The sequence below is a fragment of the Peromyscus californicus genome, unplaced genomic scaffold (genome assembly GCF_007827085.1).
Source record: "Peromyscus californicus insignis strain IS unplaced genomic scaffold, ASM782708v3 Scaffold_16__1_contigs__length_79575227, whole genome shotgun sequence".
In the NCBI taxonomy this organism is placed as follows: domain Eukaryota; kingdom Metazoa; phylum Chordata; class Mammalia; order Rodentia; family Cricetidae; genus Peromyscus; species Peromyscus californicus.
Window position 1 is genome coordinate 10032717 of NW_026294458.1, and position 18723 is coordinate 10051439.

The 18723-nt window shown below is 45.3% G+C and overlaps 1 protein-coding gene across 3 annotated transcripts in view; it reads left to right on the top strand.

Annotated features, from left to right (window-relative positions):
- Masp1 (MBL associated serine protease 1) overlaps nt 1-18723 on the top strand; it is an 82353-nt gene that overhangs the window by 2570 nt on the left and 61060 nt on the right. For all 3 annotated transcript variants that reach the window (XM_052740310.1, XM_052740308.1, XM_052740309.1), the window contains exon 2: nt 1900-2131. In XM_052740310.1, the coding sequence (XP_052596270.1) occupies nt 1900-2131 (232 nt within the window). The remainder of the gene's footprint in view (nt 1-1899; nt 2132-18723) is intronic.

Here is an 18723-nt window from a genome sequence, read left to right on the forward strand (position 1 = left end):
GCTAGGGTAGTGCCATTCATTCATCCCACAATCTGACACACGTGGCTTCTTTATGCATCCCTGATAGCCCACTCTCCCCGACAGAGACGATGAAATCCCAGCTCTCTATCTCACTTTTGACATTTCAAGCAAATGTAGCTCAACTTTTTGATCAGCTGGAGGATAGATAACAGGTGTCAGGAATTGTACAGCCGGTGCCTGGTGCCTCCGAAGCCAAAACATGAGTGTGATGAGAAATGAAAGCTGCCACACACATCCTTTGATTCCCAGCCCCTAAGGCAAGCAAGCAAGCATATGCTCCAGCCTCTTACATGAATGGAGAGAACTGCTTCGTGTGTCCAAGTCTGCCTTGAGATGCAAAGAACAGAGCACTCCACAGGCCTTTCATAGACACTCACCAGCTGCCTACCACACAGCACTGGGGCCTGGGCTAAGGGGTCAATCAACTGCCAGCCCCCACAGAACTGGCCTGAGGAGGCTTTCTCCCCTGTGTGTTCTGGAAAAAACAGACGTGAATAGAAGCAACCTTTCAGCCTTGTGTAATCCCGTTGTCATTATGGCAGGGAAGGCACGGTTGGGAGCCAAAGTTTCCACTTTCAGAAAGTAGCAGCATGCTGGATCATCAGAGCAAGCCTTTACCTAGGGCCGGATACGTAAAGCTCATACCAGTGTTCCTGTGCAGAGCAGCCCTGTGGGAAGTCATTCTTCCTGTTGTATATGAGATGAAGAAATCAATGGAGAAGTGCCACCACTTCCCTGAAGTGGGTAGGAGAGGTAAAGTCAGGGACTAGCATTAAATCTGTTCCTCCATGCCAGGCACAGCTGAATCTGCACTCTCAGGTCTGGAGACAAAAGGCACAGACACTAGCTTGTAATTCCAGACCCTGAGTCTCATTAGCTAGCCAGCCTAACCTAAACAGCGAGCCCCAGGTCCCAGTGGAAGATGCTGTCTCCAAAAGGAAGGTGGACGGCTTCTGAGGAAGAACGCCTGAGATGTATCTCTGGCCTCCACACTCATGCACACACATATGCATACATACATACATACACACACACACACACACACACACACACACACACACACACACACACACAAGCTCATGCATGCACATGCAGGTGCACAGGCAAAAATATCAGAAATGAGCACAGGAAGATGTTAGAGCAGCTAAGGAGTCATGCTGGAAATGTTTGAGTTCAAGGTCCTTGGGCCTTGCTGGGAAAGTGCTATGCTGTGACCTGACCGTTAGGACTATGACCAGCCTTAGTTACCCTGCCTCGGTATTGCATCAGCCACATTTGATACTGGGTTTTCCATGTCCTGCTTTGTGACTCTCTTAGCTGTCCATTACTTCTCATTTCTCCAGAAATGAATTCTAAACTTGATTCCTATAGAGCACTCACCAAGACATGTTTTGTTCACTCTCTTTATCAAGATTTTTTTTTATATATGTTGACTGGTACATAGCCAACAACTTCTTTCAGAATATTAAATGTGTTCAGTGTCTGTAGATTTCTCCACTGAGTTTGGGTTTTATCGCAATATTAGTTATTATCACTTATATTTTTAAAACTACATAATTGTGGTTCCTAAGTGAGGAGCAGTTGAAAAAGTAATACCAATTATCGCCTACTTATAATAGTTATGCTTCCAAGAGTAGGAGAACATGTGTCAGGGTCCCAAGTGTACTACTTTATAGAAAACTTCAGTATGCATATCAATGTTTCAAAAGACCAAAGCTAAAAGCAGTCTGAGAAATCATCTAGTCACTTTATCCAAACATCCTGCAGACCCAGTGAGCAAGGCCTCAAGAAGAAAAGTGTGAGAGCAGCTATTTAACTAGCTCAAGGCTGGGGACCTGCAATCATCAATGTAAGCCAAACCTCATTTGTGTCTTCCAGGCTGCTCCTTCTCTACCATGCTCTGTGCCTAGCCCTGCTGGAGGTTTCAGCCCATACCGTGGAGCTAAATGAAATGTTTGGCCAGATTCAGTCCCCTGGCTATCCAGATTCCTATCCAAGTGACTCCGAGGTGACTTGGAATATTACTGTCCCTGAGGGGTTTCGGATCAAGCTTTACTTCATGCACTTCAACTTGGAATCCTCCTATCTTTGTGAATATGACTACGTGAAGGTGAGACACCCCCCACCCCCACCCCGCAAGGTTCTCTAGCTAGGTGTAGAGCAGGCATCATCCTCACCTTCATGGGGATGCATCTACTGAGGGAGCTACACAAGGAGACAGTGCAATGAAAGATGTAATAAGATGTAATGGGAGTGGTATGCCAAGTTCAAGTCTATGAGAGCTGGTGGCATGATTGGGCATTCGGCTAGACACATCTCTTCCCCCCACTCTATTCTCAATGCCTGTAAAGGATCCAATAGCCTCTGATCCAACATCCCAATGAAGGGTATAGACCCCAGAAGAAGCAGTAACCACAGAGAATCCTAATTATGTCTGACACTGAGGTATTAGGGAGCACTGACAAATTCTTTATGTAATGATCACATGTTTAGCACTGTAGACTGTGCAGCCGTCAAAAGTAAGGAGTAAGGTGTGGATGGAAGGTTGGTGTGTGATTCTGCAGACCTTGAATATCATGTCAAAAAGTTCATATTTTGTTAGTCAAGTGCATGGCCAGGGAAGGGAAGTGATTTTTAATGGGAAATATTAAAAATGTAAAGGGAGAGCAGGAGAATATCACAATATACAGACAGTATTCCCTGGAATTGCCATGGGTGGGAAATTCTGGTTTTAAAGTGGGGCTAAACTTGGCATGCATGTCTGCAACTCCAGGACTTAGAGTCTAGGGACAGGGCAATGGTGAGTTCACAATTAGCCTTTGAACAAACTCAGGTTGTGCCTTCAAAAAATAAGACAAAAATTTAGTAATAATAATGTAGGTCTGAAAAGGTTCAAAATATTCTACAAGACCAAATTCATTCAGGCTGTACCTACTTCAAAAAGCTTTCAGTGAAAACTGAAAAATCAACTTTCTTTTTTTAATGTATTTACTTATTTATTTTTATGTGTATGAGTTTTTTGCCTGCGTGTATATAAGTGCACACTACATGTGTGCGGTGCCCACAGAGGCCAAAAGAGAATCCACTGGATTCCCTGGAACTAGAGCTACAGGTGGTTGTGAACTACTGTGTGGGTGCTGGTCCCAGGGCTGTCGGAAGAGCAGTATGGGCTATCTCTCCGGTCCCATGAAGCACCCGCTAAGTCCTCTCTGACGTCCAGGAAAAGGTTCCCACCAAATAACTCTAGAGTCAGCTTTCTACATTTTAATCACTAGTCTACCCTTATTTTCCCACAGCCTGTCACTTAGCAACACTTAACCATGTTTGATTAACAGCAGCAAAGTGGTGAATTTACAAGGACCCTTTATAGTTATCATCTCATTCAAACTCTATCCAAGTCTTGGGAGACATGAACTCCTATCCTGTTTCACAGCAAAACAAACCCAGAAAGGGTAAGTGACACAGGGTAATTCATCTGGAAGATGGCAGCTCAAGATACCAACCCATGCCATGCAAATTTGAACCTGAAGCTTATTTGACCACACTGAACAGCTCACAAGCTGTGCTCCCCTGAGTCCATGGGTGCAAAACATTACAAGAGGCACAGAAAATGCTGAGTGGAGCTGTGGACCCCTCCTGTGTCCTGGCTCATTTTATATAGAGAGCATTGCTGTGGCATCATAGTATTCCATGTCAGGTTTCTCAGTGTCAGCATTGTTGACATCTGGAGCCAGGTCATTCATTGCTGAAGAAAGAGGTCTTCAGCACTGAAGGATATTTTTTTTGGGGGGGGGAAGATTCCATGGCTTCTATTGGATGTCAGTGGCTGTTCCACCAGGTTGTCATAACCAACAATGTCTACAGACGTTGACACTATCCCAGAACCATTGCTGTATGGGACATTACCAATTGTCTGAATGCTCCATGCTATGGACAATAGGATTCAAAATATCTGACTCACGAGAAGAAAGATAAACCTAGAGAATATGAGCTCTCGGCCGGGCGGTGGTGGCGCACGCCTTTAATCCCAGCACTCGGGAGGCAGAGCCAGGCAGATCTCTGTGAGTTCGAGGCCAGCCTGGGCTACCAAGTGAGTTCCAGGACAGGCGCAAAGCTACACAGAGAAACCCTGTCTCGAAAAACCAAAAAAAAGAGAATATGAGCTCTTGCTACTTCAAAGTGTGCTTGAGGTCACTTGTAGAATGAGTCGCTGTCCTGAAGTCCTTGTGAATTAGATACATCTGTCCAGTTCCTATAGGGAAAGGGATTCACGTGGGGGAGAGTTTACATGGCTGACTCTCTAGAACACCCTCCTAGCATCATAAGCAGCTCCCTGCAGAGGTTCTGGCAACCATGAGACAGGAACAGGCCTTCACACATCTGTAGGCAGCTGGTGCTCACAGAGACAAAGGCCTGTGAGCTTGTCCACACATGTGTAATAGTTTCCCTCTGAGAGTCAAGAACTCACAAAAGTTAAGCTTCAGGGCCTATAGAGGTCCACACTCTCCCATTTTACAGAATCATGCTAAATGTTACTGTGTCTTAAGTATTCTCCCCCTGATGAACATGTTCTAATTGCCCTTAAGTTTGGTCCAATACAGAGAAAGACAGACGTGGAACTGTTTGGGTTTAGATGAGCCTTAAAGCTCCTCTACCTGCTCGTTGACCTTGATCGCCCTACAGCACTTCGAGGCCCAGTGCTTGAATTTAGAGCTCCAATTAAGTTCTCATTGGCTGAAATAAGAGACTGAAGTTCAGAATTCAGGGAGAACACTAACACTCTACCTGTAAACTCACAAGTCCTGAAGTCTCACACAGAGTTGAACCTGTTCTCCTTTCCTAGGTGCCTTCACAACCCCAACTCCCAGGATAGCTACTATGATTGACTTTTAATGAGAATCTCTCCTCTTTCCATCTGAATACAAGCACAAACTTGCCATGTGGCTCCAGGATAAGTCAACAGCACTCTCCCAAATTCTGTTTGTCCATCTGTTCAATGTGGGATTGCATCACTTTTCTTGGGGAAACATGAGCAAATGTCTACCCTCCCTGCTAGGAATCCACAACTGACCAGAGGAATAATTCTACCAAAGTCCAAGTTGGTGAACCTGTGAGTTCATTGGGGTTACTTACAGGAGGATGGATGAGGGGTCACTTACAATGAGTCAAAGGCAACAGCACCACCCAAAACCTACCTCAGAGGGCGACAACTCATGAAAGCCACACCCTGGGGCCCTGTGCGACTTGCAAACTGTTGGAGACAGGCTGGAGAGACTCTTGCAGGTAGCTCAGAAGGTGGGAGTTTCTCTTCTACCTAGCAAGGCCTAGTGAATCTTGTTAGTTTCAGTAACTTCCTAAACCTTGTATAATGGCTTACTTTCTGAATCTTATGGCGTTTCCTCCAGAAGAGAATGTTGCAGCATGGAGGAAATTTATGGAACAAAAAGTAGGATGAGATGATCCCTAAAGTACCCTAAATTCTGGACTCTCCTTGCAATCTTACTTGCCAGAATTTTCCAGATGACCCCTCCAAGTCTTCATTATCCTATTTAGCCAATTCTCAAAATTCCATGGCCATTAGCACTCTAAGTAGAGCCTACACTCTTCAGGGGAATGCATTAGTGACTCTCTACTTGAGTCAAATTGTACACATAGCATACCGCCACTGTTCTTTACCAAGTAACTTAAAATATCTTTAGTTTCCTTTGGCAGAATAACATCCTGGATTATTTTGAGGATTTTTTTTTTTTTTTTTTGCTCCGTAGCTGAATTTTCCTTGTAGCCAAGGGGTAGGTTTAAAGGACTACCCAACTCACAGGAACCCTTTTCAGTCCAACCCACATCATGATCCTCCCTTCTCACTCACGCCATCAGGGTGACCATGAGGGAACTGCTGACACTGAGTGTCATCAGCCCAAAGAAAAACAGGACCTCAAAGCTGTGGGACGGATGCTCACATTTATGCGAATTCCTCCCCAGCCCGCTTTCCCGCAGTCTTCAAGACACGTGCACATCTGCACAGCAGCATCTGCTTATTTGGAATGTGCTGCCATGGTGGAGTCCTGCAGTGCACAGATGAGGCGTATGCAGCACAGCTGGTGGGGCCAGCCCAGATGTTAGGCAGTGGAGCTGCAAGTCTCAGTTTTGCTGATCACTCCACTACCACACTAGCGTTAGGCAAGCGGCTTCTTCTAGAAGGAATCTCTCCTTGTCCATCTTCCCTTCCCCTGTCAAAGAGGGAGTTGATGGACATGCTCTGTAAGGTCCATCTAAGCTCAGTATTCAACGACCTTAGAAATCAAGGTCTAACTCCATCAACATCATGTCAAAAGATTGGGGAAGTACAATTCATCAGCCCATGTCAGGCCTAGAGCAGAATTTACATCTGAAAATAGTCAATCTTGCCAGGAGTGGTGGTAACCACCTTTGATCCCACCATTCAGGAGGTAGGAGCCAGTGGATCTCTGTGACTCTGAGGCCAGACTTGTATATTTAGTTCCAGGCCAGCCAGGGTTTGAAGAGAGACCCTGTAAACCAAAAATGTCTATATCTTTTCTTCTTTTAGATTAATTAAGCTACAGGAGAGCCCCATCTTATGAATATCTAGATTTTAAGTTGCAATATGTTGCCAATGTTGCCAGTAGTCAAATTGTTAAAACTCCCTTAGAAGCCAGGCAGTGGTGGCGCACGCCTTTAATCCCAGCACTCAGGAGGCAGAGGCAGGTGGATTTCTGTGAGTTCGAGGCCAGCCTGGACTGCAGAGTGAGTTCCAGGAAAGGCACAAAGCTACACAGAGAAACCCTGTCTCGAAAAAAAACAAAAAACAAAAAACTCTCTTAGAGTTGAATTCTATTATATAGCCGGGAAATACAGGATTTTCCCAGAAAAGGAAACAAATTCCATTGAACTAAGCATCAGATCAAATGATTGACAAATAAAGGAATCATGAGGTGGGAGTTGTGGAAATGTGAACCTCAAGGCATGGAAGATCACAGCCCCATTTCAATTTCAGTCATGCCCTCTGCTTGTTAAAAAGAAGACACATAGCATTTCAGTCCAGCATCAGCTTCTCTCTCTCTCTCTCTCTCTCTCTCTCTCTCTCTCTCTCTCTCTCTCTCTCTCTCTCTTTCTCTCTCATTTCTCTCCCCATTGCTCTTTCTCTCAATTCCTGCCCCCAAAGCTCAGTTGGCACCTATTAGGTGTCCATAAGATGTAGTGCTGCTGTTCTGTCGACCCCGCATCCCTTAGATAATGCAGAGTTCCTGTGCCCTTTCCACTGCCAGCCCCTTAGCTTCCGTCCACAGTTAGCCCGCCTAATACATTACAATGTCCTCCTGTATGTCTGCCAGCTACCAGCCTCTCCCCATGAGTCCACCCTCTGTAGAAATCCAGAGGGATCATCTTCAAATATCTCTTTGTTTGTGCTGTCCTCATAATCTTTCAATACCTACCACTTTCTAATGATGCCCAAAGTTCTGTAGGTAAACTATCCTACAGTAAGATGAACACTGCCCAAACTGAGTACTCAAAGACAAACATTACTGTCCTGCCCTCTAGGAACAATTTCAAAGGATGTAATAAGACAATTACATAAATAAAATCTAAAAACCCACACAAGAACCATAAGGCATCACACACACACACACACACACACACACACACACACACACACACACACACACATAAACACGTGTGTGAGTGGTCACTTCTATGTGGTCAGAAAAGGCTTTGGAAGCCCTTGGTGTTTGAGATAGTTCTTTAAGGATGAGTGGAAGCCCAGCGTTGCAGTTCCTGGAACGGAATGTGTCAGCACATAACCACAGTGTGGAGATTGAAAAGGATGCCATGGTGAGAGCCGGGAGTAGTTAGGGTTGACACGACTTAGGGAGATACACAAGAAAAGCCCAGAACAATTACATAGGAAGCAACTAAGAGGATGTCTAGTAAATCTGGGTTTACACATGGGCATCCAAAGTGACAGACAAGTGACCGACTGGCTGAACTGATCTGGGGACTTAAGCATGGACACCCATGGTCATAAACAAGTGATCAGTAGGTTGAATTAATTCTTCAGTATATTTTGTTAACCAGTTTTATACAAGCTTACTATGTTTTAAAAAAGAAAACTAGTAACAATGATCAAAAAATAATAATAATAATATCAGCATAACACCTCTACTGTCACACAAAAATCCCCATTTCCTTTAGAAAGTCAGGCAATATTGGGAGACAAACAGCTGGTACCCGGTAGAGTTGACCATGTAGCTAGGGCTGCCCCACTCCCACGGCCCCCTCCCTAACCTAATGCCAGAGTTTCCTCACAGCTTGCTTGCAGCACTACTTCCCTTGTAGTAAAGAATGTGAAGTTTTCCCCTCCAGTGTGTCTACCAAAATAGGAAACAGGGAAGTGCCTAAGAAGGCGTATTATTTCAAGGAAAATTATTTGAAAGCATTCTTTGTGGAATGAAGAATCTCCGTCTGCATTTAATGTGCAAAATATGTTTCTGTCTAAAGTCAAGTCACTTGCTTCAGTCCTGTATGCTTTCATTTGGCATCTGAGTCTAGGATTTTCAATGGGAAGCTATGAATTGTTTGGGAACAAAGGACATGGAGGTGACGTCGTCAGCAGCATGTTTGAGTAACTTTGAACTAGACATCTAAATACAGGAGTTAGGCGCAGGCCAAGAAGGGAACTTATTGACTAGATTGAGTGTGGCTGGGTTGGCTGGCTAGGGCACGTGTCTGGAGGAAGCTCACAGGCCCCTACAGAAAGCTTTGAGTGCACAAGGAAGAGGGAGAGCTTCCAGCCCAGGTTCTGAGAGGACAGTGACTCCTTTCCCTGCATGGAGGTCAGGAGCAGGCAGGGACCAACAGGTTTAGAATGCATGGGGTGTGTTGAAGAGCTCTGAGTCTGGAATACAACGGGAAGTGCTAATCCAGATTTGAGGATGGAGCTTAAACGGACATAAGGATCAAATTTACCGAGCCACTATGCGTGAGACCTCTCAGCCAAGCTTCCTCAACTTAGCTTGGGCTTGTTGTCAGCATTTTAAAGATCCAGAATGGGCAGAGTGTCTTCCTCATAGTTTGAGGTGGGGTAGTCTGATGTGGAATGGGTTGGAACCCATGGGCAGTCAAACTCAGTGGCTTGGAAACTGTGAGACCTAAGGTCAGGTCCTACCTCTGCCTCTCACAGGAGCAGATGCTTCCTCCACAGTGCCCTTGTAAAGTGGAGATAGCACAATCCCTTTCTCATGGGCTCCTTGTGAATGGAAATAAGGGGAAATGCTTGAAAGACCTATGTCCGATGCACATTAGTTAAGAAAGGCAGGGTTGGCATGGTGTGAACCTGGCATGGTGTAAACTGGGGCATGGTGTGAACTGGGTAGGGTGTGAACCGGAAGGCAAAGCACTTGCCTGGCATCACCTGCTGATCTGTGAACCTAAGCCTCCTCCTCTATTCTCACTCTGCCTTGATGAGTCACTCAAGTGTTTTCAGGTAATTCCTACAAAGTGCTTTAAAGAACTGTTTCAATGCGGGAGGCCATGGGTTTAGCATCACAATCTTTACAGCAGTTTCTAACCTACGGCCGTGTGTAATTCTCCTCATGGAATAGAAATAACAGGTACTTTTATGCCTATCTTACAGAGAAGGAAACAGGCACAAACAGAACTACTCAAGCCCTTCTGGAAAAGTCAGGTCTCAGTCCCTGGTTGCATGGCCAAGATGTGGTTTTATTTCCCCAAGGTGCCCCTCTCATGTGGGTTCTAGTCTGGGAAGGACCTTGATTTGTTTCTCAACCAATGCATTTTTTTTTCTAAAGCAACAGTATGCCTGTCGTGGTATTTTAGTGAAGTTCGTAAAATGACATCAAGCGTTTTGAGGGTTCCTGTTTTGTCCAAATTCTGCTAAGTAACTTTCTCTTTTATCCTGACTTTGGGAGAAAAACGGTTTTAACAGTAGTAAGGAACGAAGTCTGGCGCAAAGGACGGGACATGCTCGGATGATATGTTTGCGGTGCGTACATTCCAAGTGCCTCTCACGAGACTGCCAGCCCCGGGACTCAGGGCTGTGTCTGTGTTTTCTCTAGTAGCAGGCACTACCCTGGGTGGGACAGAAAGAGGCCCGAGTCTCTAACCAGGCACCGTGCAGAGGAGAGAACACAATGTTAGAAATCATCCATTGGTTCAGGATGAGACCTTGGGCTAGTCACCAGTGCATTCTGGGCTGAAGTTTTCCCTGTGAGGAAAGTTCACTAGTGGACTTGTCGGGTCCTTCCAGTTTTTGTTGGTCTGAGACCCAGTCCAACGCCCTGTTCCCCAAGCCACATGGGTCAGTCTGCATCCTGCTGCATAATTAAGATAGAGTCTTCTGACCTCAGCTCCTGATTCCATTACAGCTCTCTGTTTACTTAGAACATGCCCACGACCTTCAGGCCACGCTGACCCCAGCGACTGCAGTGTCTGCTCATTCTCTGGGAGGGGACAGGAGGCCTTGGCCTCAGAAGGAAATGAGAAATGGATGAAAGTTTCTCTTGAATTGTGATTGTAGTCCCGCAGGATTCTTTGCTCTGGGCTGCTGGGCCCCAAATACCAATTCCCGCTAACCAAAGAGAACGAGGATGTGAAAATGAGCTTCAGAAAAGTGTGACCAAATCTTATTTTAAGCAGGAAATGCAAACAGCACAGACTCTGGGGTGATGAGGAACAGAAGGAAGCGCCTCATGCTGGGGGCAGGAAAGCGAGTGAGTGTGGATGGATGCCGTGAGACAGATATTCTCTCTGGGGTGCAGGTGGACAGGTTGCACATCTGTGTACTTGTGTGTCCACAGAAAACTTCTTGGTAAATAGCAGAACTTGAACTTACTTTCCTAACAGGAGAGAAGAGTAAGTGGGAAAGGTGTGCATTCAAGAAGTATTTACTGTGTAGCTCCGACGTTGAAAGTACAGCAGCTAGGCCTCACAGCGTAACAAGTAAGCAGGCAATAAACAAGAATAATCAGAATGTATCTGGTGAGTAATGAGCAGACAGGCAAAGAAACGAAACAGAGCCAGGATAGGGGTCCTGTGGAAGGGAGGCGTGAGCTGTGACTTGACTACGGAGCCCAGGGGAGCCTCGCTGAGACGGGATTATCTGAGTGAAGACAGTGATGAGGATCTTAGTTTATGCTTCCTGGAGAAAAAGCACCCCACTCAGATAGAACAGCACAAAGACCCTCAGGAAGGGAAATGTCTGGTGTGTCTGAAGAAGGAAATTAGAAATGGGGGTTGGCAAGAAGGGACAGATGGTACAGATAGGGCCAGGGAGGGAGGCTCGGGAACAGGGCTCCTGCAAGATGCTGTCAGGGATGTTTGATAGCTGTCTGTCAGTACACCTGATGTCTCCTTTGCCCTGACTCTGGGAGGACAATATCAATGTCCAGGTTGTGTGTTCTGAAAAGCTGATGCCTCGAGACAAGGATAGGTACATTCAAAATTGAAGGAAGGTACGGAGCATAGGATGGGTGAGATGGAGTTCGGCACGTCATTCTTTATTTGAATACAAAAGACATTAAAACCCCAGGAACAATGGTAGAACAAGGCTAACATAATTTAGAAATGATGAGTTTTCATAGAATTCATTTATTTGTAATATAGTTTGTTTAATTGTCATTTTGTTTTTAATTTGGAGCTTAACCTTTAAGGATGGCTGTGTGGCTGTGTTGAACAATAAAAGCCAAAATCCTAGAAAATTTGATAGTTGGCTCTCGTAAGCTAGTAGGCATTTCCAGATTCAACATAGCACTACATGGCGGAATTAACGTAGAAGGAGTGTGCCAAGGCTATGCATTTCCAGTGCACTGAAGGATCTCTATGCAAAGATTTGAAGATGTGTTTATGAGGTTTGGTAGGATAGGGTTCTGAGCCGTGGCAGGGAGCACAATAACTGGCACATCCCTGCTAACTCCGGTGATGTGACTCAAAGCGGGGCTGATCACTGTCTCCCTCGGTCCAGACTGTGACATACCTTGAGCCTGGCGGCCCTGCTAGGGAACACAGGCACCCTTTGTTCTTTCCTGTCCTGAGTTGTGGGGCCCAGCCTCCCAGCACTAAAAGGATTTGCATGTGAATGAGCAGCCCCCCCAGTCCTAGGAGAGATGAGATGGAGAAGTCCAAGCCATTCACAAGCTAGAGAGATTGTAAATGCAGCCTGGCCCTCCACCCCAGCTACTGCTGGCTCCCACCTGCGGGATGCCTGGATGCCAATTCCCAGGCTCGGGGCCAGTCCTTTCTTCTCTCCCTGTACATGCGGATCTTTTCTGTTCACTATCCTTCCTGGCACCCGTGGTATCCCCAGACTCTCAGGACCTGGGAGCTCTTTCTCAGGCCCCCTCATTCTTTATGATGTCTGCCCTTTGCACAGAGACAGGTCCTTCTTATGGTCTTGTCAAGCTCCATTAAGAGGTTTTACTGTGACTAGCTAAAAAAAAAAAAAAAGAAGAAGAAGAAAAAAAGGAAAAAAAAAACGGCACCACTGTCCTGGGGAGATCAGTATACCTGGGCCACTATGATGTAACTTTGAACAGGACTCAGTTTCCCCACCTAAGAAATAAAAGGTGTACACTTAAGGTCTTTGACCATCTTTTCCAACTCTGATCATCTATATAACTGCCTGATTCTAACTATTTGAGCAGAGCTGAAAGTCAGCACATGTGGATTTTATCTCAGGTTCCCTATTCACAGGCTGTGTGGACTTGGGGAATTCACAGGCTGTGTGGACTTGGGGAATTCATACAACCTCTCTATGCTCAAAACTGTGATGTTTGTCTGAGGTACACTCATCACATGATCATGATTAGATGGAAATAAAACAGAAAAAAATTCCCCACTGGAGTGAGGATGAATCATCATCATCATCATCATCATATTTGTCTATTGATCGATTGATTGATTGATCAATTGATTGATGAGACAGGGTTTCACTGTGTAGCTCTCATTGTCCTGGAACTCACAGAGATCCACCTGCACGAGCTGCCACTCCTGGCTGTTCAATCATTTATTTTTTAAAGCCACATAATGTGGGCCAGGACTGAAGTATCAACCTCCCAGCACATCTATCTGAAGTTCAACTAAATCTCCCATCTGCCAGCTGTGTTATCTCACAGGCATAACTCTCGAGAGTATTTTAAATATACTGCTCACGCGCCAGCACACTACGTGCTATCTCCTTTCTCTCTAGGCCCGGGTTCTTGTCTGGTGTCTGGTATGCTTCATCTGCTTTTACCCATGCTCTTTAACTGAAATTTAAAGCCACAGGCTAGAGGAGCAAGACTGGACTGTCAGGCACTAGCCTGGCCCCTGGAGGTAAAGATGGCCCCCTTCTTCTTACCAAATACCCCTATTATACTTTTGTGTCTGTTTTTTTTAAAAATCTAGATTATGCATGTTAAGGAAAATATTAAATATTTGTCAGTCAAGTCTGGCTTATCAAAGCAATGTATTTTTAAGCTCAAGATTATTTTTAAATGTAAAAACAAAGAAGAACTATGTATAGCTTGGCACTAATTCCTTCTACTTTGCACTCTCAATGTATGGGGTCAGTGTATGTGTGATCACACAACATTATATAGTTTCTCTTGCTAAGAATTTTCTAAAAATACTTCCTGGTCATTTTACATTCTCCATTAATGTGACAACTAATGGCTCCTGATGTTTACTAAGTTAATGGGAATTTGTACACGTATACACACACACACACACACACACACACACACACACACACACACACAGACATACATATATTCACACGCATATCATGTTTACCATGTTTGACTCTTTCTCCCAGGGTTAGATTCCCATGGGAATTTGTACACACACATACACACGCATACACACACACACACACACACACACACACACACACATACACTTACTATGTTTGACTCTTTCTCCCAAGGTTAGAGTCTCATGTATAAGACCAGGGGATAACTTTGCAAGTGTAATACCAAGTGGCCTGGTCAGTCTTGGAAGGTACCAAGTTTCTCACTTCCTCAGATGCTGGTGTAGAGGTGGTAATTGCTTTTCCAGTTAAGGGTGTAGAAAAGCTAAGAACAAAGAGCAGGTGACTTTCAAGACTCCAAGAACCTATTAGATTGTCATACTAAAAATGCCCACTCACAAATGTCAGACCTACTCACTGTCCCCAAACACGTCTTTCACAACCCTGTCCCCACAAGTTCTCTTTCACTGTGTCACACACCATTCCAGCTTCCAGCCCATCATAGCTAAACAGCATCATTCCATTTGTTCAAAATTCTGTAGTTGGGAGTTTGATTTGGGCTCAGTGGAATGGTCCTTTGCTGGTTGAGTTTAGGGTCAGCTAAGCATCAACCATTTTCAGAGATTCACTGAAGCTCAAAGGTATAAAATGATCTCATATAGTCATCCAGTGGCTAATGGTGAGTGTCAGCCAGGTGTTCTGGAAATCTCATGTAGACAACTCATCTCTGTCCTCCATCACTGTGATGCTCCAATAGGCCTCCCAAGCCTTCTTCTGGTGACTTCAGAGCAGTATTCTGCATGTGAAATAGCAGTAAAGGAAAAGAGTTAATTAACAAACAAAAATATTTAATAACATTAAGAGAACAGTACGCAAGCTCTACTCAAGAACATCACTCTCTTCTAAAGACTGTAGCAATGGGATTTTCCCTTGCTAAGAATTTCCCAAGACTATTTCCAGGTCATTGCAAATTCTCCACTAATGTGACAACTAATGGCTCCCTAATGTTTACTGTTAGTATTAATTAAATATTGTTTCTAGTTCCATTATTAGAGTTTGCACCCTGTTCAAATATAGCCCAGGGAAGGTAGAAATTCACAGAGTAAAAAAACTGTTAGTAGGAAACATCAGGGTTAACAGGTATTAAGGCTAAATAAAATGATCTAACAAGCTACTTGGTTAAGACAGGCCAGGGTGCTCAAACATCACCCGGAGAGCAATGTATCATGGGGAAATCCATCAGACACCTACGTTAGCAGGGCTCCTTGCTAGCAGTGGATTTTACGCACATGGGCCTAACAGAAAACTCAGAATCTTTACTATCGCTAAGACAAGCAAAGAATCTTTGTCAGTAACTAGGACTGTGCTGCCTAAGCTCAGAAAAGGCACGTCACTTGGAACACACAGCATGCTTTCGTCAGCACAAGTTATCAGCTCAGTCCAGGAGCAGCAAAGTCACATAGCAGAAGGGTCTATGTCCAGGAATGGAAGAGACAGTTGCAGGTCCCTTAGTAGGAAACACTATACCACACTCTCTGAACCAAATCACTCGCGCCCTTTCCACACACTGAACACAATTTCACCCGGGCCCCTAATTGCATTACAAGATAAGGATTGAAGTTCGGGGCCCTCGCGGTCCAAACCAGGTACAGATGAAACACTCACAGCAGGCCCTTGTGTACAGTTTCTTTTTGCCATATACCTCTGAACCTGCAGGGACAATTATTGGCCCCACCCCACATACCCAGTGTCTGACTCTCTAATGTAAGAATAAGATGAGCATAGTGACGGCCTCATTGAAAAGCGGGAGGGATGGAAATAACAGCAATTGCCTCTCCATCGTCGTCATGGGATTCATTGAGTTCTGTGTTGCCTGCTCAAGAACTTGGGAATGTCTTTGGCTAGAGCCCAGTTTTGGTCTCTGAACATAGTTCCCAGTCCATTGCTCTCATGGCTCTGAGCTATTGCCTTGATTCTGCCTCTGGCTTCATAATTCCACCTTCAGAGACATCCTTTTCCTCCTCTAAGACAGAGCTCCCGTTTTCAGTCAAGTGCTCTCAACCCATTTTCTGTGCTTTGAAACCTTGAACCCATGGCCTCATTTGGAATTGTCTAGTCATTTCTAATTGAAGTTGACATGTCCCCCTAAAAGTCTCTTTTGAGCCTTCTAGATGTGGGAATATAGCTCGTTGTAGAAAACAACAACAGATAATAGCAATAACAGCCAGAGTTCTTTTCCGAGTTGGCGTTTGTGCTTAGGAGAGCACTTCAGAGCCCCTGAGGTTCGTAGCTCACTTCTGGTTTGGATGATAAGGGGTCCCAGGCACCACCTTGAGCCCCTGGAGCTTAGCACACAGGTCTCAACACCACACCTTTGACTACATTCTTACCTTACAGCTCCTTTTTCTTTCTAGTGAAAGAACTGATTCCCAGCCCCATCCTGGCCCTCTGTACGTTCTCACGCTTCTGATCGCTCAGTGAACACTTGCTTCTTCTTGATGACGGCGTGGTGCAAGGCTAACAGCGTGTGCCTGCGGGCAGTGTTCTGTCTGGATGTCTCCTTAGCCAGAACCACCAGCCCACTGTGCTGATGCTGTCTTCTAAGCCACCTCAGCTGTTTTCCCAATTGATTCACCACTGCCGAGCTCATATGACCTTTTTTGTGCCAGACCCCTATAGTGGGTTCTCTACTACTCTTCTGGAGTCCATTCGTGAGCCAATCCCCAACCACAGGCAACGGACACAGTCTTCTGACACGCCAGTATTCTACTGTCAGTTGACATACAGTCAGGAGAACTGAAACAGAGACTCTGTGAGCATTGCGAGATCATGAACGTCAGCATTCACACCACTGTAGGAAGAGTTAGGGGAGTGAAAGTTGGGAACAGAGAGTCAGAGGGCCACAGAGGAAGCTACCAAGCAATTCTCCTAAGGCCCTGGTACCAGTGGAAAAGGTGGTACCCGCAAAGGAATCTAATTAAAGAGGCCTCTGAGAACCCTTGGCTCAAAGAAGGCAGGCAGCACCTTTCTGGGTCCACATTCCCGTATCTGATGGTAGGCACAGACCACGGCTGGCCCTCAGAGTGTGGTGTGAGAGGGAGAGCTGAGTGTCTAGAGGAATAAGAAGGGAAGTTAGAATGTACCAGGCTTTCTCCATCTGTCCAAAACCACCTTGACAGAGTAATGGTTACTGCCTTCCAGATTTGCCCAAGCTCCTCATTGGGCAGCCCTAGAATTATACAGGAAGGAACCTGTATAGGACCCCAGATCAGCTAAACTGTTAGTAAGGTATTCCGGCACTGATGCTGATGTCTGCCTACAATCAGTCTGAAAAGTTCTTCACGGGCCCAGAGTAGGTTTCAGAAGGGCCCTGGTATAGCTTGTTGACAGGCCAAGTGCAAGTGTCTGGACTGTGGGAAAGGCGTTCTCTGTTGACTGTTCTTAAAGCAGCTCTGGCTTGGGAAGCGAGCCACTCAAAGGGACTCCAGAGAACTCAAAAGGAGTCCGGAGCATGTAGGAAAATTCTCATGTTAGACTTCTGGGCCTGGACCATGGCTCACTACGTTCATCTAACACAACACCATGCATCACTCACTGCTTCTTATTCATGTTGTCCAATTCACTAAACTTGTCTAGACGTCCTTTTCCTCATCTGCAGAGTGAAAACCATCTCTCCCAGGCTGTTTTCTCCGAGTGTTCTGAACGACACTAGTGTGACACATCTGCACACATCTGAGCCCTAGCTGTCTTTCCACAGAAATTTGCTCAGCTTCCCGATACCCATTTCAGCTTTGTCTGGGAGGTTTGTGTTTGGAAAAAAAAATATATGGAAAATAAAAATTAGCTTCTCTCCCAAGATGTTTTGTCCAGTCCCCTATACAATGGAGTCCCTTCTGGTACAGCAGGTAGCTGGGGTATGGAGGTGTACACGTGACTGAGACTCTAAACACCCTGTCTTCACTCTGCCTTTTGCCCGTATGTCCTCTGCCCTCCATCACCTCGCTCTACTGCCTAAATCCTACTCACCTGCCATTCTTCGGTTCTAAGGACATTTTCCCTCTTCTTAGGTGCTTTCTTTCTTTCTCTTCCTTTTTCTCTTTTGTGGTACTAGGTATCAAACTCCAGGCCTTTTACAAGCTGGGCAAGCACTCTACAACTGAACTATGTCTTTAGCTCTGGACCCTCTCAGCTGGATAGGTTTGTTTTCCTTCCATAAAGCCCAGGGCTGCCTGTCTTTTATTGCAGTTATTGTAGCACACACATTTGAGCATTTATATTATTCCCCTCCTAAATTTCACTTCCCCAGAGGCAGGGGGCATGCATATTAGCTCATGTCCCCGAATAAGTAATTTTGGGCATCCTTCATATTGTAGTCCAGACTGAACTCGGTACATAAGTACTCCTCAGTGAAGTTAAAACAAACCAAGTCACCACATGCTGGTGCCCTAAATAACAATAACTTATGGTTTCCACCATAAGAAATGGTAAAGGCAGAGTCTGTGACCCCCAGTCACATGGGACTCTAGTTATGAATTTCGTGTTTTCTCTTGACCACATTGATATGATAACTCCAGATACAAGGACAGTCAAAACAGAAGGCACAGCTCTTTCTTGCTACACTCAGAGGCGAGTGGTCTTTGCAGTACTTTGTAATCCAGCAGTGGGACACCAATGTCTACCAGGGTCACTGAGCCTTCTATTTAGGTTATGGCTGGAGCTGTCACTGAGCCACATTCTCTCTGGGAGAAAAATCCATGAACCCTAGATAAGGTTTCAAGAGGCTCTTGAGCCAGGAAATTGTTTGGCCAAGTGTCTGTCCTTTGTCACACTCTGTGTTTTGCTGACTGGCTTGTCACAGAACAGTTTCAAAAGCAAAGCTGATATCAGAAGTGTTCGCATTATCTCTCTGTTCTTCCGGAAGTCACTTCCCCTCTGGGCCTCAG